Below are 23,520 nucleotides of genomic sequence, written 5' to 3' on the forward strand. Positions count from 1 at the left end.
AGTTCATTATTTTCCATAATGTCATGATGAAAATTTAACATTCATATATTTTAGATTCATTCCACACTAACTGAAATATTTCAGGTCTTTTATTGTCTTAATACGGATGATTTTAGCATACAGCTCACGAAAACCCAAAATTCCTATCTCACAAAATTAGCATATCATTAAAAGGGTCTCTAAACGAGCTATGAACCTAATCATCTGAATCAACGAGTTAACTCTAAACACCTGCAAAAGATTCCTGAGGCCTTTAAAACTCCCAGCCTGATTCATCACTCAAAAACCCAATCATGGGTAAGACTGCCGACCTGACTGCTGTCCAGAAGGCCACTATTGACACCCTCAAGCAAGAGGGTAAGACACAGAAATAAATTTCTGAACGAATAGGCTGTTCCCAGAGTGCTGTATCAAGGCACCTCAGTGGGAAGTCTGTGGGGAGGAAAAAGTGTGGCAGAAAACGCTGCACAACGAGAAGAGGTGACCGGACCCTGAGGAAGATTGTGGAGAAGGGCCGATTCCAGACCTTGGGGGACCTGCGGAAGCAGTGGACTGAGTCTGGAGTAGAAACATCCAGAGCCACCGTGCACAGGTGTGTGCAGGAAATGGGCTACAGGTGCCGCATTCCCCAGGTCAAGCCACTTTTGAACCAGAAACAGCGGCAGAAGCGCCTGACCTGGGCTACAGAGAAGCAGCACTGGACTGTTGCTCAGTGGTCCAAAGTACTTTTATCGGATGAAAGCAAATTCTGCATGTCATTCGGAAATCAAGGAGTCTGGAGGAAGACTGGGGAGAAGGAAATGCCAAAATGCCAGAAGTCCAGTGTCAAGTACCCACAGTCAGTGATGGTCTGGGGTGCCGTGTCAGCTGCTGGTGTTGGTCCACTGTGTTTTATCAAGGGCAGGGTCAATTGCAGCTAGCTATCAGGAGATTTTGCAGCACTTCATGCTTCCATCTGCTGAAAAGCTTTATGGAGATGAAGATTTCATTTTTCAGCACGACCTGGCACCTGCTCACAGTGCCAAAACCACTGGTAAATAGTTTACTGACCATGGTATCACTGTGCTCAATTGGCCTGCCAACTCTCCTGACCTGAACCCCATAGATAATCTGTGGGATATTGTGAAGAGAACGTTGAGAGACTCAAGACCCAACACTTTGGATGAGCTAAAGGCCGCTATCGAAGCATCCTGGGCCTGCATAAGACCTCAGCAGTGCCACAGGCTGATTGCCTCCATGCCACGCTGCATTGAAGCAGTCATTTCTGCCAAAGGATTCCCGACCAAGTATTGAGTGCATAACTGTACATGATTATTTGAAGGTTGACGTTTTTTGTATTAAAAACACTTCTTTTATTGGTTGGATGAAATATGCTAATTTTGTGAGATAGGAATTTTGGGTTTTCATGAGCTGTATGCCAAAATCATCCGTATTAAGACAATAAAAGACCTGAAATATTTCAGTTAGTGTGCAATGAATCTAAAATATATGAATGTTAAATTTTCATCATGACATTATGGAAAATAATGAACTTTATCACAATATGCTAATATTTTGAGAAGGACCTGTATATGGAAAAGTCCAAGTACTGATAAATAGTATAAGTACTAATGATAAATATGGGTTAATTGAGCAAACATTCAGGTTTTATTTGAGTGCACCTTCCTCTAACACTGAAGAAATGCTCTTTAATATATCCCATCTTTTGTTTTTGTTTGGACTATTTAAACCAATAATAAACCAAATTTGTGAAGTCATGTTAAATTTGATTCATGGGATTCTTTTAGTTGTTTTCATATGGTAACATCAATGGCGTTTTTACAGAAGCTTCCCATGTTCCTCTTTTGTTTTTTTATATTTCCAAATATGATCTCACCTGTACCAAAATCCCTTAGGATCTGCCATTGCTTAACCTGCCTGCTCTTGAAAGATACATTGAAAGGATCCTGAACATTAGGAAGATTTTTGATGAATTCAGGTGATAAAGATCCAATGACAGACTTTTCAGGGACTTTTTGTTAGATGAAAATATCAAAAAAGAAACACTAAATTAAACTTCTTACCAAACATGATCATTTATTTATTTTATTTTACTAGTTTATTTTCACTTGACTCTAACATGGAAAAATTGGTTGTATCCCTGGTACCAAATCTTCGACGCTCTAGAAAAAAGAACCTCTGTTTTTACAGGATGAAGACTGGCATATGTGGGCTAATAATACTGTTGTGAGGGCTGTGTTTAAACCTTTTAAAGCTGTTTAACTTTAAAATGCTTAATTAAAGACCGAACAAGGCAACTGTGGCTCAGTAGGAAGAGTAGTCGTCTTGCAATCAGAAGGTTGTGGGTTCGATTCCAGCTTCCTCCTGCCATATGTCGATGTACCCCTGGGCAAGGCACTTAACCTCAAGTTGCCTACCGTTGCCTACAGTATAAATGTGTGAGCGATTGGGTGAATGTGGCTCTAGTGTAAAGCGCTTTGAGCAGTCTGTATGACTGGAAAAGTGCTATATAAGTTCAGTCCATTTACCATTTAACAATCTGGTTGCTGGACTTCAACATTATGAAATTCAGTTAGAATCAACTGAATGGCTTCTGCAGGTATGAAAAGCAGCAGTTCACACCTCAACCCAACTCCTCCACATCCCTTTCAGACACAAATTCTTGCCAACCACACCCTTACCTGCACTTATGATCTCAGAGGAAGGTGTAAATAGGCTCTTTCAGGGCCTGAAAACAAAAAGGGCCTCCGGACCTGATAATGTCTCTCCATTATGCCTGAGGCCGAAGGACCTGCAGCAGCATTTGAGGCTGGATCATCAGCACCAGCACCCCGCAGGTGTGTGTTCTCCCCCCACTCCTCTTCTAACGCTACACAAATGACTGCACCTCAGCGGACCCGTCTGTGAAACTCCTGAAGTTTGCAGATGACACCACTGTTATTGGACTGATCCAGGACTGTGATGAGTCTGCATACAGACAGGAGGTGGATTGGCTGGTACGCTGGTCTGGTCAGAACCACTTGGAACTTAACCCACTCAAGACTGTGGAGATGATGACTTTCAAAGAGCACCACTCCCACATACCCCCCTCACCATACTCAACAACACTGTGTCTGCTGTTTACCACGTCCGCTTCCTGGCAAGCACTATTTCTCCAAACCTGAGATGGTCCTTATACATAGACAGTACTTGGAAGAAGGCCCAGCAGAGACTGTACTTCCTGAGGCAACTCAACAAGTACAACCTTCCACAGGAGCTGCTGGTCATCTTCTACACTGCCATCATTCAGTCTGTCCTGTCTTCGCCCATCTCATTGTGCTTTGGCTCATCCACAAAACAGGACAGGTCTAGACGGCAACAATCAATCAGGTCTGCAGAGAGAATCATCAGGGCTGACCTTCCCTCTATCCAGGACTTATACAGGTCTAGGGTCAAGAAAAGGGTGCCTAAAACCTCTGCAGACCCCACACACCCTGCACATTAACTGTTTAGGCTTTTACCTTCAGGTGGGGCTACAGAGAAGTGTCTGCTAAAACCAGCCACCACAGAGACTAGTTCATCAAACTAACAAAATTTTCCCTAATTTCTTCTTTGTTTTTGCAATTTTTAGGTCTGCAGGGTGGTCGGGTGTTTTTTAATGCAGTAAAGGAGGGTGACCTGGTGACGTTTGCCTGTGATGACGAGCAGGACAGAGTGCTGTGGGTTCAGGCTATATACAGAGCCACTGGACAGTCGTATAAACCAATCCCACCAATACACAACAAAAGTACAAACTACAAAGAAGAAAACATGAAGCCATCAGCTATCAGTAGGTATCAGTGGGTTTTATTTATTGATTCAATAGATGAGAAGAAAGGTTTTCATTTAAGTAAGGCTCAAATTTTTTGTTCAGAGTAAAACCTGAAAGATTCCCAGAAACTGAATGAATGTATTTATTTATTTATAATGGGAAAATTAACACCAATAATTATGGTTAGGTCCTGTAAACAAGCCAGGCTAGGCTGAGTTTCTTTTGTAGTCCCTGGCAGGAGAGAATAAAATAAAAACAGACAGGTATAACTTTTATGAGGAGAACAGACAATGAGAGAACATAAAATTAATATTAGACAACAGCAAATAATTCATAACTGGAGAGTTATAGAAGAAAGTAGCAGAGTTAGGAGTCAGTATAAATAAATAAATAATAATAGTATGTCCTCCAGCCGACTAAGCCTACAGCACCATAACTACAGAGATAGCTCAGGATAACCTAAGCCCCTCTAACTATAAGCTTAATCAAAAAGGAAAGGTTTAAACCTAGTCTTAAAAGTAGACAGGGTGTCTGCCTCATGGACTGCCTCCTAAAGGATCTGCCTCCCATTCTACTTCTAGACACTAAAAACCACCAGTAAACCGCAGTCTGAGAACAAATTGCTCTGTTAGGAATTTATGGAACAATCAGATATCTGATGTATGATGCAGCTTGATTATTAAGTGCTTTAGAGAAGAAATATTTTAAATTAGATTTTTTTTTGAAAGGGGTTGAATTGCAGACATATTGAAAATATGATCTCTTTTTCAATTTTATCAAATCTCATTTTATCAGGATTTATGGATAAATATAGCTGTCTATCAACAGCATAGTAGTGGAAATGTATCCCATCCTATGTGATAATTTTACAAAGTGAAAGCATATATATGGTAAAGACAATTGGCCCAGTCACCAACCCTGCAGTATACCACAAGTAATCCTGGATTGTGAAAAACTGTTATCATAAACATGAAAAAACTGGACTCTGTTTGACAAATAAGATTTTGCTTGCTGTTGTGCTGTAAGAGACTATGTTATCAGCTGTGTAGCTCGCTCATATTGTCCCCTCAGTTCATTTATTCTCCTTATCGTCAGACCCAGGTGGATAGCTTTGGTTGAGGTTCTTATATTTGGTTTCATACTGTCTCTTTAGATTTCCACTCATTATAAGTCCATAGATCCCGCATAGCTTCTTTGTTGTTTTCTGCCGGTTGGCATACAACGATGTGGTGCATTACCATCACCAGTTGGGTTGGAGTGTGGACCAGAACGTTGCTGACCCAAATAGCTGCCCGTCGCGTCTGTTCAAAAGTCAGAAGTGGCAGCTGGCAGGAATATGTCTGTACCTATATAATAAATGAGAAAATGCTTTGTGATCCAGACAAAATACTTTCTGGGTCTGGTCTTAGACTGGATTCCGGGGTTTTGGGACCTGGCTGGTAGAGACTCTCTCGGGTCAAAATTGATATAAACAAACCCTCCTTCTTCCCCCAAAGTTGTCCCCCTTCATAAGACAGGAGCGCTGTCGTAACACAAGACACTTAGCCCCTCCCCGCGGCTCACCTGAATAATAATGGCTGAGAATAAAACTGAGATCCTGCTGAAAGTTTAAAACTCCGCTAACATGGAAACTACATCTGGACAAGAGCTTGTGGGACCCATTAGCCGATGAACCAAATGCAATAGTGTAGTTGGGAGGTCCTTCATCTATGAGGCAGACGGACAATGTGCGGACAAGATGCTGATAAACTTAGATGCTAGCTGTTCTAACGCTACAACTAACACTCCAATGTTTCAGAGCAACTTAAAAATGTCAATAAAGCTCCTGGTATCTGCAACAGTTAAGCGTTCCAACTGACATAAGCTAACATTTAAATCACTGCTAGGGTTTTGAGTCAGTCTGAGCTTCCCCGTTGAGATGTGTTTTCTAGGTACAGAGTCGGTGCTGCATCCACACTGCACGGCACATTAAATGGAGATAAATGCTCATCAGTGGACAGCTTAGTTTGCAACAAAATAATGAAGAGATAAAGTCACCAGTGACCTACCACTGAAAACCCCTGGTTAGTGGTTAAGGAATTAATGGCTAATGTGGCTAACATTAATGCGAGTATAATTTAACAAACTGTGGACCCAGAAGAAAACTTATAACTTTGATGGAGAACCGTTAGAGTCAAATGAGTCAGCAGCAGAAGTAAGTACTCTGCAATCTGCCATTTTTATTGTTGATATCTTCATCTTTTGTGGGTTTTAAATTGGTCGGCAGCAGTTATGTTGTACGAGTGTGCATTAATTTCTACTGATTTCAGTCATACTGCGGATGTGCCTGGTCTTCCCTTTGCATTATTCCCTCCATTGTCATCCTCTCTACTTGGCAATTGAGACCGGAATGTTTTGAAACTGTTATACTCTGGCCCTGTTTTAATGTTTTTTGATGAAAACATACGTTTTTTTGGGTTTCTGCGGTTCGTCTACATGACAAGGTCGATTTTTATTCTCTAAAAATTGCATGATTTGAAAACATGTTCTAGAGTTTTAAAGTTCAAAAACATCCCAGTCACTGTTTTTGTGTAGACAGGGAAAACAGAATTTTCCTGTATGGGGAAGCCCTGGGACATAAGCAGTATGATTAAAATCAATATAAACTAATGTGCACGAGCACAATATAACAGATGCTGACCAGTTCAAAACCCACACAAGATGAAGAAATAAAAGTACTTGTCTGGCTGAATCTTTTTGAATCTGACCATGGTTCTCCATCAACGTTTTTTCCTTTTTCCCTTTTTTTAAGCTGGAAGTGTTTGTGCATTTTGTTGAGTTTCAAAAACATACCCATTACTATTGACATGGCAGGGGAATTGCTCTGTTTTTACATTTCTACTAGTGCCATGTGTATGGAAATTGTAATAAAAAACATTTTCATCTAGATCTGTTAACAGAAATGAAAAAAAAATCAGTTTTCAATGAATCTTTGTCGTATAAACAGGGCCTCTGGAACGCTTCAAATCGTGCCATTTTCAGAGAAAAAAAGCTCTGCTGTTGTGTAGATGAAAAGTAGAAAAACAACAAAACCTTGACGTTTTCACTAAAAAACACTGAAAATTAGAGCTGAAACTAGTCAGATCCCGTAATGCTGACTGGAGTTGATCACCAAAAGCAATATAATGTAAAATAACCTGAAACACAAACTGTACAGTGCTGCTGCTGAAAATATTTGGATGGACCTGATCCTTACTTACACTTTAAAACATGTTTGACATGCACCAGATTAATGTTTACAATGAAAAGAAAATTTGTTGAAGACTAAAATAATCCCTTATTTTTTTCCCTCAATTGGAACATTTCTGTGTATCTGCAGCAAATTGACGGATAAAAGAAAGCCCATGTATACAAAAATAAATAATAACTTACTGTTATGTCCTTTACTGATTTACAAAACCGGGAAGTAACACGTTTAAAATATATACTTTTTCTAAATGGTTTTGTCCTAAATAAAGCAGTGAAAATATTTGAAAATATCCACATACTGCTGTTAATAACATTTCCTGCACTTTAATAGAAATAACTCTGTGTCTTCAAAAAAAATGTTGATGCAGTATCAAAAACAATATAAAGTATTTTTCTTAATATCTGTATTGAGTTAGAAATTTCAGTATCGTCCCAACCCTAGAAGCTACATAGCACAACCATTAAATATGTTCTTCATTATTTAAAATTTTAAACATGATATTTAACAGTTTGCCAACTTTTCTGGAGTCCAGTTGTGGAGTTTATAGTTATGGAATTTACTCATAACTAAGCCTTTCCCCCCTCCCAAAAATATCAAAATTAAAACTTAGTTGTTTGAAGAACACTGTTCCTAATTTTTTTGTAGTAGTCGACAAAGGGAAAGATTTAAAAAAAACCAATCCAGTTGATTCAAAAGCTAATGTGACATTTTATTACATTCTTTGATAATTTTTTGCATGTGTAAAAACCACCGTGTCCTCTGCATACATTTAGAGATTAAGATTTGAAGAGACATCAGATAAATCAGTAACAAATACCTGAAAAACACTGGTCCAAGTATGGAGCCATGTGGGACCCCTACAGGACAATATGGGGTTAAATAGTGAAAGCCATTCTCAAAAATTACCTAAAATTGCTCCATAAAAACATCTTCCATTTTTTTTTTTCCTGCCAGACTTTTCTTGCCTCTGAATCTCTACCACTTTTTATTACTCCAGACAGTCTGTCTTCATACTGCCAAATGGGCATGTTACGTCTTATTTTACAGTCCTGTATTCTCCAGGTTTCTGGCAGTTTTTGTTCAGTTTGTCCTTTTTACTATTGAATACATTCCTTGTCAGATGATACCTTATCTCCATTTCTTGTTACTCTCCTCCTGTCTTTCATATTCTTTCTTCTGTGTATATAAATAATATCTAATCTGTAGTCAGAAACTGTGGAGCTTCCTCTCGATATTTTGATAGCTCCAATTAATTTCCTTTTTTATTTCTCTTCCCTGTATTAACCATTATTTCCTAAATTTTTATTTGTCTCCTCTCTCACACACACACATGCACATTATTTGCAAATTATTTTATTTGTTCCATGTTTGCAGTAGATTTTGTCTGAATTCTTGCTTCCTGCCAAGCTAGGCCTGGCTGCATGAGAGTTTCATGCTGAGAGCTGATTATTGCCGTATATGTGTAATTTGCTGTAATAGCTTTCCATTCTCACCACCACTCATTAGTGTTTAATAGAAGAGATTGAAGTGTCAGTGGCGACAAGTGCTGACATGCTGTTTGATGGAGGAAATAGGTGATGTCCCTAAAATAGCTCCTAACTAGGTGCTAGCTGCTGTTCTTTATATCATTGCTTATTGGGTTTGACAGAAAGTCGTTCACTGGAATAATTGTTGTTTCTGTGAAACCCTCAGCTCCTCTGTAAAGCCTATAGGTGTGTGTTCATCAGAATGAAATATGACTGTTAAATACCAATGATGACTACAAGTTTGCACACGTTTATTAACATAACTGTTTATCAAATTCAGATGATATTTGTTCGGTGTATGATCAGTACATCTTTAATTTTTCTACTGTTTAAGATTGGATTTAGATAAAGAAGCCATTACAAGCATGAATGAACAAGCATAATGAAAACTGTTTACACGTTAAATTATGCAAGAATTGAACTAAGACCCTGACCATTATTGTTGCCACACTAAAAGTCTTTCTTGCTATGTTGAAATAAGATAATTACCAGCTAAGGTCTCACCAGTGATTTACCACTGCCCTGGATAATTTTGGAGCAAACACACATTTTTCAAACACAGTAGCCCTAACATTTAAGGCACAAGTTTATTTGAATATTACTATTCATATTTTGGGGTAATTGCTTTCCAGGAAAATAAAGGAACAAAGGGTAAAGCAAACCACAATTAAAGACAAACAATACTTAGGCCAAAGTGAGCCGGATAGAACAGTAGCTTATTTTTCTTTCTTTGTTTGTTTTTATTAATCTGGTGATCAAGACGTTTGTTTTTTGTTTTGCGAGGTTTAGCTCCCATCCTTAAAAGATCTCCTGTCAAAGTCAAAGAAGTTGAGTACCCTGCAGAAATGTTTCTTTATCACTAAAAGAATAGTTTCAAATATACTTTACATTTTCCTCCCAGTATCAGTTTTTTCCCCAGAACGTAAACATCTAAGCTCATTTTTTTGTCTACATTTTTACTGTGGATCTAAAACATGTGCTGTAAAAACTGTGAAATCAGACCAGTACTGCATTATTCTTGTTTCAGAGCATTTATGGCTTAAAAGCCATGTACTGCCATTCCACTTTTTGTTTTTAGAGCTCTGCAACTGTATTTAAAGCAGTTTTTAATTAAGTAAAGCCTTTGAAATATGTATCGTAGGAAAAGTGACCTCACGTACGTACGCACGCACGCACGTACATACACACACACACACACACAAACACACACACAGACACACACGTCCTCGATGCTGCAACACCTGAGCAGGAAACATCAGCTGCAGTGGTGGAGACCCTCTCCTCTCTCTCAACCCCCACGGGACAATACACCCAGTCCCCCCATGTGTCACTTCGAGAGTAAGTTGGTGCATTTATTACCAACCCACACTTTGACAGCACACCAGAAAGACATATTTTACTGATGGAACACAGCACATGTCTGTAGAACGAGACCACTCGTATGTGCGACGAAGCTTTTTGCTGTGTTATTTTATGGCAGTTGGCAAAAAAAAAAAAAACTATAAAGATTCAGCAAAAATTGCACTGATAACATTGCACTGTGTATACTTTCCTGTTTTGATAAGATCTGTTTGACCTATTGTGTGACAAGTAATAATTCGCAAAGAAAGTGAATGTGAGGTTGGATATATAAAAGGCTTGTTTATTATGCCTGAATTTGAATTTGCTGTTTACCTTTTTGATAAGTAATGTGTAATTAGTTTTTATTTCCTGTCTGGTTTTGCACAAAAAACAATAAAGTATTTTTTTGTGCACTTACAAGGGTTCTATTTTATCTGGATAACATCATGTTTTTTGATATAAAATCCAGAATGGAATATACAAATGACACTTTCTGCACTTCTTTGTTTGTGTCTGGTATTTTCACTTCAGGGGCATCTAGCACCGTACTGATGTTAGGTCAACTAGAAAGGGCTGAGCTTTTTGCATGATAAATGTTAGAACATTTGTTGTAGCTTTTGTGTGCGTATGCTAAAGACATGGTATGTAATTGCACTTTAAACAATACATTTATATATTTTTTTAAAGTAATTTAATTATTTGTTTACTTACATTTTCTGTTTCATGTATTTCCATTACTCTTAAAATAAGCTCAAGTAGTTTAAAAAACTCTGCAAAATGTGGCAATTTTTTTGTCTGATTACTCGATTAATCATCAAAATTATCGATAGAAAACTTGATTACTAAAATAATCATTAGGTGCAGCCCTAACTGTGACCATGGGTATCTAAAAATTCTTTTGATATCAGTTACAGTGAAATATTGATTATTACCCAATTGAGAAAACAAGCAAATACATTTTGCGATCAGATTCGCTAAACTTTAAGTGATGGAGATGTGGTTTTAAGATAGAAAAACTATTTCTTACAGCCATCAATCGCATTTTAATTTGTACGTAAGTAAAACACTATAACACACCCCAGCAACAGGTTTTCTTTATTTTTTAAGTGAGGAATTTAGAAAAGACAATATGTTGAGACTTAAGGTTGCGATGAAATTTCAGCAAATATGTTTTTGGACAGTTAAAATTATGAAATGGTCGAGCACTGAAGCGACCTGCAAAGTCCAATCAAGTTTCCATCAAAACCTTCAGAGATCTTTGTCTCTGACCACCTTTCCCACTACAGACCTTAAGCTTTGTCTTCAATGTTACCAGATAAAGAAAGACTGGCTCCCCAGTTTGTTTTCATGTACATCACCGCTGTCATTGATGTGTTTTTTTAATTATTATTTTAGAAAATGCAGGTGGCCCTGAGGCAAAACATAAAAGCTGTCCATTCTTCTCAACCTCTCAGACTCTCGGCAGCTGAGGACATGTTCATGTGGCCTTTTGAAACTTTTATGTCGGTTGAGTTTGTCTGTTTGCGCACTCATGAGGAGAATCTATGCTCAGCCAGAATGACGCTGATAGACTTGTCTGCCCGCATCTTCATCCTGGCTTGCCCTGACATCACCAGAGCTGTTTTGGTCCGACAGGCAGATCATGTCACATCTTTCAGCATTTTGCACCTGCTTCTGAAGCGCTCCTTGTCCTCTTCTTCCTCCTGCTCTGCATCAATAACCTGCCATCAGTTGCTGCTACTATCTTTCAGACAAGGATGTCACATAGATGTGACTGTTGGTGTGACAATGCCAATGAAGCCTAGACCACATGGTTATGGAGAGATTAAGTAGAGAAACCCACCACCACTGTCCCACCTCCTCACACAGATACACAAACACACACACGCACACATGCACAGAGAAGGTGGATAAAATGACAAGATAGAAATATTTAATTGAGTTTTGTTAGATTTTATTTATCAAAGAATTGTATAAGCATTGCTAAATGTAAATGGTTAATCAAGCAGGTTGTTTCTCACACACATTTTTTAAGAGATGGTTACTCCAAGAGACCAGGACTCCAGTGGAAAATATTCTGTTAGCTAAAACAACATAAGATATTAAGTCACCAAAAATAGAAATATATCACCAATATTTAATTAAAACAATGATATGACATTGTGAGGTGAAGACTTCGGATTTTCTTTCAGGCTTACATGTGCCTGTGGTTCTAGTCCCCTCACCTAGACAATTTTATTGTCCTGGTTTTGCTAGATCCAAGTCACAAGATAAGACAATACACAACTTTTAGCAATATCTTTTTCAATACTAAAATTCGTTATTAATGATCTTTGTTTACTTAGAGCTTAGAAAAATAAAATTGTATTTTTAAAAACTCCAATTAGTGTCTGTAATCAAATCAATAATTGAGCCCAGGTTTGACTTGTCCATATAACCAATGATTTCAAACTGGCGAGGGTTTCTTCAATTCTTTTATGACGTTATGTCAGACATTGTCAATATAGCAAGATTTCTTCCCACTCCCAATACCTACCTGACTTAATACAGTTGTTGACACCATAGCTTGTTTGGGATGGTTTGGTGCACTGCCAAATTACCCTTGTACTTTACTGTAACTGATTCCAGCAGTTAATTCCTTTGTAGACCACAAAGATGTTAAATTTATATCATCATCACAAATTTATAGCCACAATTTTATATTAAATCACGATCTTCATCCCCCACAGAGAACCATTACATTTATAAGCTTTGTTTGTCTGATTTCATAGTGTTGGAAATTTCATTCTGTAAATCTATATTCTAATAGGCAGATATGTAATAATGCTAAGCTGCTAAATGACTTCCCTGAAACTTTGTTTTGTATTATCTAATGTCAAGCAATCCAGTGACTGCATTAACCACACATACTACATTGATGCAGTGTAAATGTCACACAACTTTACTTTAATAAAAGCATCATATCCTTCAGTAATTGGTAATTTGCTGCTCACTCTGAAGTACCTGTATAGCATGGCACATAGAAAATGCTAATACATAGAAATTAATCTGCAGCTTCTTGTGAAAACTGACCCATTGAAGTGGAAAGAGCTGATGTCTCTTTCTCTATTCCTGGATTCTCAGGATGGAGTCCTGGAAGGAGTACCATCTGGGGAACTTCAATGTCCATGTAGGCAACAACGGTATTACCTAGAGAAATGTGATTGGGAGGAACTGCCTCTCCAAACTTAACCCAAGCTGTGTTTGTTAGTTGACTTCTGTGTGAGGCACAGAAGTCAAAAGAGGATTGTCCATAATGAACACCATGTCCAAGCACAATGATATTCATAAGTATTCTTGGTACCAGGCCACCCTGGACCAAAGGTCAACAATTGATTATGTGATTGACTGATGCTTCTGTGGTTTCGGAAGCAAAATCTCAGGGATGAGAGGAATTTTGAGAAGCTATATAGAGAGACTTTCAGCTGGCCTCAGGGACGTTCTGGGAAACTGTTTAACAACACTGAAAGAGGAACAAGGGGCGGTTCCAAGCTGTGTATGCTTATCACTTGGGAAAATCTAATTTTATCGCTGTGGCAGAGGTAGACAAGGTAATGTAAAAGCTCCCTTGTGGCAGGGCACCAGGTGTGGAGTTGAAGACTGGGGTGGTGGTCCCAATTTTTGAGAAAGGGGACCGTTGGGTGTGTTCCATTTATGGAGGGTTCATGCTTCTCAGCCTCCCTGAAAATTTTTATGTTGGGGTGTTTGAGAGGAGGTTCTGACAGGAGGACCAGATCTTTACACCTGTGGAATCGCTGAGGTGGTCATGGGAGTATGCTTCTCCGGTATTTTGTAGATCTGGGCACAGCAGCTTTATTTATTCAAGGTTTAATAATGCTGACAAGCTATTCAAGTTTTAATATGTTATATAGAAAACTTGAATATTGGTGTTTGCAGTCTGTGTTAGCTGTGTAAACTATGTGTTATCAAACGTATTTCGTTTCACAACATATAGCATCATAGGAGAAGGTTGTGGGACAGTTGTTAATAGATGATACGGTTGGTTTTCTAAAATGATGTCCTATTGAAAAAGGTCAAATGTGTGGGAAAAATATATTGAAAAGAAAATGAGAATCCATTTGGAAGTTACAGTTCATATGGTATTCTGTCTCTATGGAGGTTTAAAAAGGTTTGAAAGTTTAGCTATTTTATAGGCATGGTAAAAATTGACTTTTAGGCCTGGCAAAAAGTTGGCCTGTGCATCTGTCCATGATGGATTGTAGTCAAGATTTAACAGTTGCTATACAGTACAAGAAAATCATGCAGCTGAAGTAAAAAGACTACTTGATTTGTTCAACATAACAAACAATTTAGTTGAGATTCTGGATTTATAAAATGGGGCTTTTACTACACTTACAGAGATACACAGCAACTACAGTATCCATGTTGTTGTTTGTATATGTTTTTTGTACAGAGCATGGTAATATAGCACCTGTCAGGGCTGGACATTAATACTTTTTTCTGTTTATTCTGCATCTATTACTTTGTTTAGTTGTTACAGCAGGGCACCACCTATATGGCCTATGCACTTTTATTATGTAATGCACCTTGGGTAAACTGTGGTTCTTTTTTACATGCGCTATATAAATAAGTTTGAGTTGACATGACTATGTCAAGAACCAGCCTTATATACTTGTATGCCCAAAGTATGAGCTATGTCCGCATTCTCTGCACGTCGCAGCGGATGGATGAGAATTTTACCGTTTTTGAGTCGATCATGGACGCGTGACACTCTGGCTCCCCTCTGCTTCCCCTCTGTTTTTCTTCAAACCCACAACCCATCCTCAAGCTGGTGAAGAGAAGAAATTGACGTCAAAGTCATTTCATTCATTTTATATTAAAACAGATAGGTGTATTTAGAGGTCTGGGCAGGGTGAGGCATAGTTAAGGTGAGTTAGGATCACCAGTAGTTAATCCAAGGTGTTATCTTGTTGCATGCAATGTTGGTTGAAGTGTTTTATGTTGAACTCTGTTGATTTACTGTCTGAATTCTGTGGAGCCACAACGAGCGGTTGCTTTCAAGTTGGATGCGTTTGTCCTTCTGATTGCCAATCAGCCAGGAGATAAAGCTGAACTTTGGAAGTTTTTCATTAAAAACACACTTCAGTCTGGACCTCGTGGCCTGGCCACTACATTGTTCGTTCCATCATTTTATTACCTTTGAAGTTTGTCCATAAACTGCTGGTTTGATCTCCATCTACCCTCAACACATATCCTTATTTTTGATTATTAGTGAATGCTCTTTTGTAGAATAGTGCATGCTTAGTTAGGTGAACGTTGTTGGACCAGAATAGCTTGTTTGTAAGAGAGACTATTGGTTTAATACATTTTCACATAGATAAAAAGACAGCTTTGTGTTTATTTTGTGTAAGAGTGAATATCTGTCAAGATAAGGTTAGAATCCCACTATTCAGTGAAACCGTTGATAACACATTTACCATGGTTTTGGTTAATAATGATCAATTATTAATGATGATTAACTAATTGTAATTATTAAGTGCCGTGAGCTCAATAATCACACCACCAGAGTGTATCTCTGATCTTTATTTGTAAGAAATTATTTTTGGTTAGAAGTTATTTCTTCTAAACTATTATTTTTTAATTATAATTTTTGATAAGTATTTATAATCAATAATCATAAATCTAACAAGATGATGGATGGATGGTTACTGGCACAGGCTCAACTATGGTTGATTTCAGGTCATTTTCCAAGGCTTCATATTTTGGCCTGCTTTATCCGTTCAAAAACCAGGTAAATCAACTTAACTTAAGAAAGAAGTCCCGCTCCAAAATTGACAGATTCTGCTTGGCTGAAGTTTTCAGACAATTGGGTTTTCTAGGAAGACAGTTATTCCAAACATCCACTAGAACTGTTTGGAATGGATGAAGCAGGAGAACCTTGAACATTATCAGATAAATTATAGGTTATACTTAAGTAAGAAAAATGTTATTTGCATAGCCCCTTTCAGAGATAAAATCACAGAGTGCTTCACAAAACACATAAAAAAAGCTAAGTAAATATAAACATCACATTTATAAATATTGCAATAATTAAAAGCCTGTCTGTACAAATATGTTTTTAGCTGCATTTTGATTTGATCAACGGAGTTGACACAACGTAAAAACAATGCAAGGGAATTCCACGATCGGGTTGCGACGGCATGGATGCCTGATCCCTGCGGGTCCTAAACCTTGTTCTTGGGACTAACAATAGAGCCTGATCAGTGGACCTCAGAGCTCTGATGTCCATTTAAAGGCCAGTCTGTGCTAGAAAATCTCCCAATTGAAATTAATTCTACCAATTCTGCCTAGAAGAGTGGTTAAATGTCCAGCCAAGGTTTTGTCAAGAACTTGTTCATGCCTGCAAAAAGGTTTCTGTTTTCCCTCCAACTTATTGAGGGACATTTAACCAAATAAATATAGTAAATGTTGGAAGTGTATGTACATAGTTGAAACTGTATGTATATTTTGACCCTTTATCGATCAAATAAAATCAACAATAAATTCCGACATGCATCCAATTCTTTTCTTTTGAAATATCTGAAGTTGTTTGTTTGTATGATAATTCCAGGTTCTGAAAAGAAATGAAAAACTGGAAGAGCTAAATTCAAATGACCTTTGTTCTCAATAAGAGTGGCTATAAACTTCCTACAGATCTGCAGCTTTTTCAGGTTAACCCTGCTTCTCCTCCTCCTCACATCAGCACCTGTTCACCAATGAGTGGGCATTTTTATTCTTTGATTTTTCATTCAATGTATTAGACCTGCCATAGAATAATTTCTACATGTCCCTTGGATAGAGGCATTAGTGACCTATCCAAACTGGTCCATGTTAGTTCCTGTGGTTGGAAGGTTGACAAACTGGTGATATTTGGAGACGATCATTTTAAGGTTTGCATTACTGAAATCTCTAGAAACTACAATCTAAATATCTGGAACAAGCAGTAAACGGCTTGTAGAGAGGCTCCAGGGTTGTAGCAGTGGACGAAGGTACCCAGCTACTATCAGAGTGGCTGGTGGAAGGGTTTTCATTTCACAACAGTTCTGAAGATTTTCTCCACCACACTTTTTGTACAAAGTCCACTGGTTTGGAATTGCTGAAGTTTCTGTCCTTTTCTATGCATGTACGGATTTAAGCCTATATAAATGGTTTGCTGAATCAGAGACATTACTAGAATTGTGCCGCTCAAGGTGGCAGCAGGTTGGAGTAGCTCTGTTACTTTTGATTCTGATTTATTCTTTTTTGGGAACTATTCCTCTTGTGGTGGATACAGTTGATATATATATATTTTTTTTTTTGGAAAACTGTCCTCTTCGGTGTCAGATGCTGTGCAGCCTGGGGGATTTTTCCTAATACTTTCTATTTTTTGACATTTGTTATGATGTATTGCCATGGCAACAGGGTTGTTTTTTATAACTGGGAGCAGCTGATTAATCTCTCAAAAGCTCAAATAATACTTCAACTACAACCCCAAATCCCTGATGAGTTGAAAATGAGATGCTGTGGATGCAGAGCAGGAGCTAAGAGAAGAGAGAGAAGGAGGAAGTTCAAACCATCTCTTCTGTTGATTATGATGGGCAATGTGAGATCGTTGGGAAACAAGTTGGATGAACTCCAAGCCCTACAAAGGACCCAGCCAGAGTACCGGGCATGCACTATTATGTGTTTTACTGAGACATGGCTGCAGGATCATATCCCCGACTCCAGCGTCTCTCTACCGGGCTTTTTAATCATACAAGCAGACCGAGGTTTAAAGAGGAGCGGCAAATGTAAAGGAGGTGGACTGGCAGTACTTGTGAACAGATGGTGTAATCCAGGACATGTAATTGTGAAGTGTCATCTCTGCAGTCCAGATATTGAACTGTTGGCAGTAAGTTTTCGTCCATATTATTTACCCAGAGAGTTCACCAGTGTTATTTTGGCAACAGTTTACGTTCCACCTTCTGCTGTTGCTGACACTGCATGTCATGCCATCAGCTCAGTTGTTGCTAAGCTACAGACACAAAACCCCAATGCTTTTGTGGCAATTTCTGGAGATTTTAACCATGCTTCACTCTCTGCTACACTTCCAACGTTTCAACAGTTTGTCAGCTGCTCTACCAGAGAAAACAAAACATCGGATTTGTTGTATGCAAATGTCAAGGACTCATACATCTCTACAGCAAGACCTCCTCTAGGCAAATCAGATCACAATCTTGTTTTTCCCTGCTCGAAATATAAGCTCCTTGTTCAGAGGCAACTTGTAATGAAGAGGACTGTGAGAAAATGGTCACAGGAAGCTGAAGAAGCTCTGCAAGGTTGCTTTGAGGCTACAGACTGGGACGCACTGTGCCAGCCACATGAAGAGGACATCAATGGCATGACTGAGTGTGTAACCGAGTATATAAACTTCTGTGGGGATAACATCATACACCAACAGCTGCACCTCCAGTCACCAGTCTGTCAAGCTTCTGAAGTTTGCGGACGACACCACCCTGATCGGACTCATCTCTGATGGTGATGAGTCTGCGTACAGATGGGAGGTGGACCATCTGTTGGACTGGTGCAGCCAGAACAACCTTGAGCTCAACGCTCTAAAGACAGTGGAGATGGTTGTGAACTTCAGGCAGAACCCAGCCCCACCTGCCCCCATCACCCTCTGTGACTCCACAATTGACACTGTGGAATCTTTCCGCTTCCTGGGAACCATCATCTCCCAGGATCTCAAGTGGGAGCCAAACATCAGCTCCCTCATCAAGAAAGCCCAGCAGAGGATGTTCTTCCTGCGGCAGCTGAAGAAATTCAACCTGCCGAAGACTATGATGGTGCACTTCTACACAGCCATCATTGAGTCCATCCTCACCTCCTCCATCACCATCTGGTACGCCGCTGCTACAGCCAAGGATAAGGGCAGGCTGCAGCGTGTCATTCGGTCTGCTGAGAAGGTGATTGGCTGCAGTCTACTGTCGCTCCAGGAACTGTACACCTCCAGGACCCTGAAGCGGGCAGGGAAGATTCTGGCTGATCCCTCCCACCCCGGTCACAGACTCTTTGAGACTCTCCCCTCTGGCAGGAGGCTGCGGTCCATCCGGACCAAAACCTCACGCCACAAGAACAGTTTTTTCCCATCTGCCACCAGCCTGGTTAACAAAGCCCGGAAACCACCCTGACACTCTCCCTTTCCCCCACACCCCCCCTTTTTTTGCTGACAGGACACCTGTAACCTGTAACTCTATGCGTTACATTAACGCTCAGCTTGGACTCCAGCTTTACTTGCACTGCTTTACTTGCACAATGATCACCTGCACTGTTGTACTGCTCTTGCATCTTATAGTGCTCTATATTTACTCTCACTCACTTAAAACTGTGCACATATATTTATATTATATTGTAGATATGTTTATACTGTTTAATTTGTATTGTATTGCACCGACTACGCCAAAACAAATTCCTTGTATGTCCAAAAACGTACTTGGCAATAAAGCTTTTCTGATTCTGATTCTGATTCTGATTCTGATCATCCCCACCAGAACCGTGAGATGCTTCCCAAATAACAAACCTTGGATCACCAGTGACCTGAAGGACCTGCTTAACAAGAAAAAAAGAACCTTCAGAGAGGGAGACAGATAATTATTGAGGGGTTTACAGAAGCAACTTAAAGTCAAGATAAGAGACAGCAAGGAGGTGTACAAGAAGAAGCTGGAGAGCAAGCTCCAGCAAAACCATATCAGAGATGTGTGGTCAGGGATGAAGAAGATCACGGGCTTCAGGCAGAGGGATGATCGGACCGATGAAGGTCTGGACAGAGCCAATGAACTGAACACATTCTTCAATAGGTTCAGTTCAGAAACAAGCTTCGCATCCTCCTCTCCTGCTCACAGCCAAACAGACATTCCACCCTCCTTTGATCCACAGGACCCACAGCTGTCCAGTAACACCTCAATTTTTTTAGCTTTCACCTCAGCCCTTCTGCTTCTACATGTTTGCCTTCAACCATATCGGAAGATGCTGATGCTTCCTTTGCTTCCCCCTTCCACTTGTGTGTCTCAAGAAGTCAAGTGAAGATGCAACTGGAGAGACTGAATCGAAATAAGGCTGCAGGTCCAGATCATGTCAGCCCTAGAGTCCCGAAGGCCTGTGCAGAGCAGCTCTGTGGTATTCTGCAGCACCTCTTCAACCTTAGCCTGGCCCAGAAGAAGGTTCCGGTGTTGTGGAAGACCTCCTGACTTGTTTTGGTACCAAAGAAAACTCACCCATCAGTCCTCAATGACTATGGACCTGTTGCCCTGACATCCCACATCATGAAGGTCCTAGAGAGACTCCTGTTGGCCCACAAGAGTAAGCAAACAGTAAACCATCAGGATCCCCTTCAGTTTGCTTATCGCTGTGGAGTTGGAGTTGAAGATGCCATCATACACCTGCTTCAACAAACCCACTGTCATCTGGACAAAGCCAGCAGCACTGTGAGGATCATGTTCTTTGATTTCTCCAGTGCATTTAATACAATCCAACCTGATTTGCTTTGTCAGAAACTGCAGAAGACTCAGGTGGAGGCCTCAACAATCTCCTGGATCAAAGACTACCTGACAAACAGACCACAGATTGTGAGAGTGAAGGGTAGTCAGCAGCACAGGAGCACCACAGAGGACTGTACTCTCACCATTTCTTTTCACTCTGTACACCTCAGACTTCCAGTACAAGACAGACTCCTGTCATCTGCAGAAATACTCAGATGATTCTGCAGTCGTGGTGTGGATCAGAGATGGACAAGAAGCTGAGTACGGGAAGGTGGTGGACCGCTTTGTGGCATGATGTGGAAACAATAATTTCATTTTGAACGTGACTAAAACAAAGGAGATGATTGTAGATTTTAAGAGAAACAGGAATAAGTCAAAAACTATTTCTATCAAGAAGTGGAGGTGGTGGAGGAGTATAAATACCTCGGTGTTCACCTGGACAACAGACTAGAGTGGAGATGCAACTGTGAAGCCATCTACAAGAAGGGATAGAGCAGACTGTACTTCTTGAGGAAGCTTAGGTCCTTAAGAAGTACAGTCTGCTTAGGTCCTTTGGTGTTTGCAGCAAGATGCTGCATATCTTCTATAAGTCTGTTGTGGAAAGTGTGATCTCTTCTGCCATAATCTGCTGGGGAAGCAGCATCAGAGCCAGGGACTTAAAAAAGCTTAACAAGCTGATAAAGAAGACTGGCCCTTTTCTGGGGACTCCTCTGGAACCTCTGAAGATCATTGTGGAAAGACGGATTGTTCATAAAATGAAGAACATTATGGAGAACCCTGAGCATCCTCTTCATGAGACTGTCCTACAACAACAGAGTGTCTTCAGTCATAGGCTTCTTCAGATGTGCTGTAAGACAGACCGCTACAGGAAATCCTTCCTGCCCACAGCCATCAGCATCTACAACGGCTCTTTGAAGAAACCTTCATAATGAGCTACAACAAAATAATTTTTTTATTTAAATTGAATTGAATGATGCCAGGTGTTTCAGTCAAAATCTAACACAATAACAACTAATGAGCTATGACTGCAGCTGCATAATAAACAATATTGTATTTTATAGGAAGGAGCATTGGTAAGAAAAACATTATGCTGGTTGTATAAGCATTTCAGGCAGTTGTATGGACATGAGAAATAAAATGGTTGGTTCATAAAATGGCAAATAGGTCAGTGAGATATGGTGGTAGAAATTAAGTGGCAAAGTAAACCTGGAGCCTATAACTTTTTGTCCAGGATAACCTGTTCTGAAAGCAGAGTGGCCAGGCTTACAGACAGCATGAACCAAATGCATCAACTGTGCCATGGAGTAAAGCAGTCCTCTCTTTTAATCCTTGACGTCTTTTCATATTTCAGTCGTTGCTGCTACAGAACCATTTGCCCCTACCATCTCCATGGACACACACACACACACACACTCACACACACACCTCCCCCTCTTAAAGTTGGATTTGACACAGATCATCAACACTCTTTTGCTGTTAGTCCATCAATCAATACTCCCCCCCCCCTCCCCTCTCCCCTCTTCTTATTATTAGCACTAATCTATATCTCTTTGTCTCGTTTTCTTTAGAGTCGCCTCCTTTAGTCCCGGCCTTTTCTCCAAATTACATTAAGGACAATCCCAAGGATGTGATAGTAACAAATATAAAATGACCTACATCAGAATTAGATGAAGTGAAACTAGGCCACATGAATTGAAGGCCAAGCGTAGACAGAAAGTGAGAGTCTGAAGAAAAGACTAGAAGAAAAGAAAATGACTCTTGATTGGAAGTTGATTGTAAAGATTTCACTTTTGCTGTCTTTTTTTTCTATTGGACAAAAGCCACACAGAAATGTGGCTAGGTGAATGAGTGAAAAGGGGAACGAGGAAGGGAAACCTTGTGGGCATCTCTGCATCCAAACAAAAACAAAATGGCAGTGTTAATAAAAAGCAATCACTAATGCTTTTCCCCGGCAGCAGGCCGCAGGCGTCACAAGCGTGGGTACATCGCTGGCATTCTTCAGTGACTCGTGGTCTTTTGTGGAGCCATGTGTCATACTCACAAACCAACCCATCTCCAAATGTACTCCCACAATAACAGCAGAGTGGGAAGTGTTAGGCTTTTTATTTGCTGGGGCCATTAACGAGAGGGTCTGAAAGGACTGGAAATGAACCCAGGTTTGCTTAGGCTGGGTTACCATGTGACTAGTCTGCTTCTTTTACCACCCTTGTTTGGTGGTAATGCATCAAACACTTGATATCGTCTGCAACTCCTAGGAGTTGCCCTATTAAGCTAAAAGACCATGATCTAAGTATCATTTCTATTGTCCAAAGAGAAGTAGCCATAATGTTCAAGGGAACTCTGCAGAGACCCACAGCTTTGGTGGGAAAATCCGTTGATAGGTAAACTATTGATCATACACTTCACAAATCTGGCCTTTGTGGAAGAGTGGCAAGAAGAAAGCCAAGCCAACTTTATCTAAGCATTTTAAAAACAGCACACCTGACCAAAGTGCTAAATAGATATCATATATAAGCATTAAAGCACAAATACAAGAAGATGCACAAAATATGTTATGAAATTACTCAAACAGAAAATAACCCTGAAGACCTCATCATGCTGTGAGGAATGCTTCTCCTTAGCAGGGACAGGGAAGCTGGTCAAAATTGATGGGAAGATGGGTGGAGGTAAATCCAGGACAATCCTAGAAATACTTTTAGTGGCGGCCGAAGACTAGAGACTAAGGTGGAGGTTCACCTTCCAGCAGGACAACCACCTTAAAATAAAGCCACAGATGGTTTTAGTTCAAAGCACATGTTTGTTAAAAAACGCTCAAAGTCTAGATGTAAATACAACTGCAAATCTGTGGCAAAACCTAGAAACTGATGTTCACAGATGCTTCCCATGCAATCTCACTGAGCTTTGTAAAGAAGAATAGGCAAACATTTCAGTCTGTAGATGCGCAAAGCTGGTAAAGACATACCCCAGAAGATCTGCAGCTGTATTGATACAATGGGGTGACTGCAAATAGACTCCACACTTTTCAGATATTTGTTTGTAAACCTTTTGTGAGCAATGTATTGTTTTCTTTCACATCACAAAAATGCTTCTTTGGGTTTG

General features: G+C 39.8%; 1 protein-coding gene across 1 annotated transcript in view; it reads left to right on the forward strand.

Annotated features, from left to right (window-relative positions):
- cadps2 (Ca++-dependent secretion activator 2) overlaps window positions 1-23,520 on the forward strand; it is a 347,960-nt gene that overhangs the window by 152,141 nt on the left and 172,299 nt on the right. Inside the window, exon 11 of the mRNA XM_047345888.1 lies at window positions 3,611-3,808. Coding sequence (XP_047201844.1) covers window positions 3,611-3,808 — 198 coding nt within the window. The remainder of the gene's footprint in view (window positions 1-3,610; window positions 3,809-23,520) is intronic.

This window comes from Girardinichthys multiradiatus, chromosome 2 (assembly GCF_021462225.1).
Source record: "Girardinichthys multiradiatus isolate DD_20200921_A chromosome 2, DD_fGirMul_XY1, whole genome shotgun sequence".
Lineage (NCBI taxonomy): Eukaryota > Metazoa > Chordata > Actinopteri > Cyprinodontiformes > Goodeidae > Girardinichthys > Girardinichthys multiradiatus.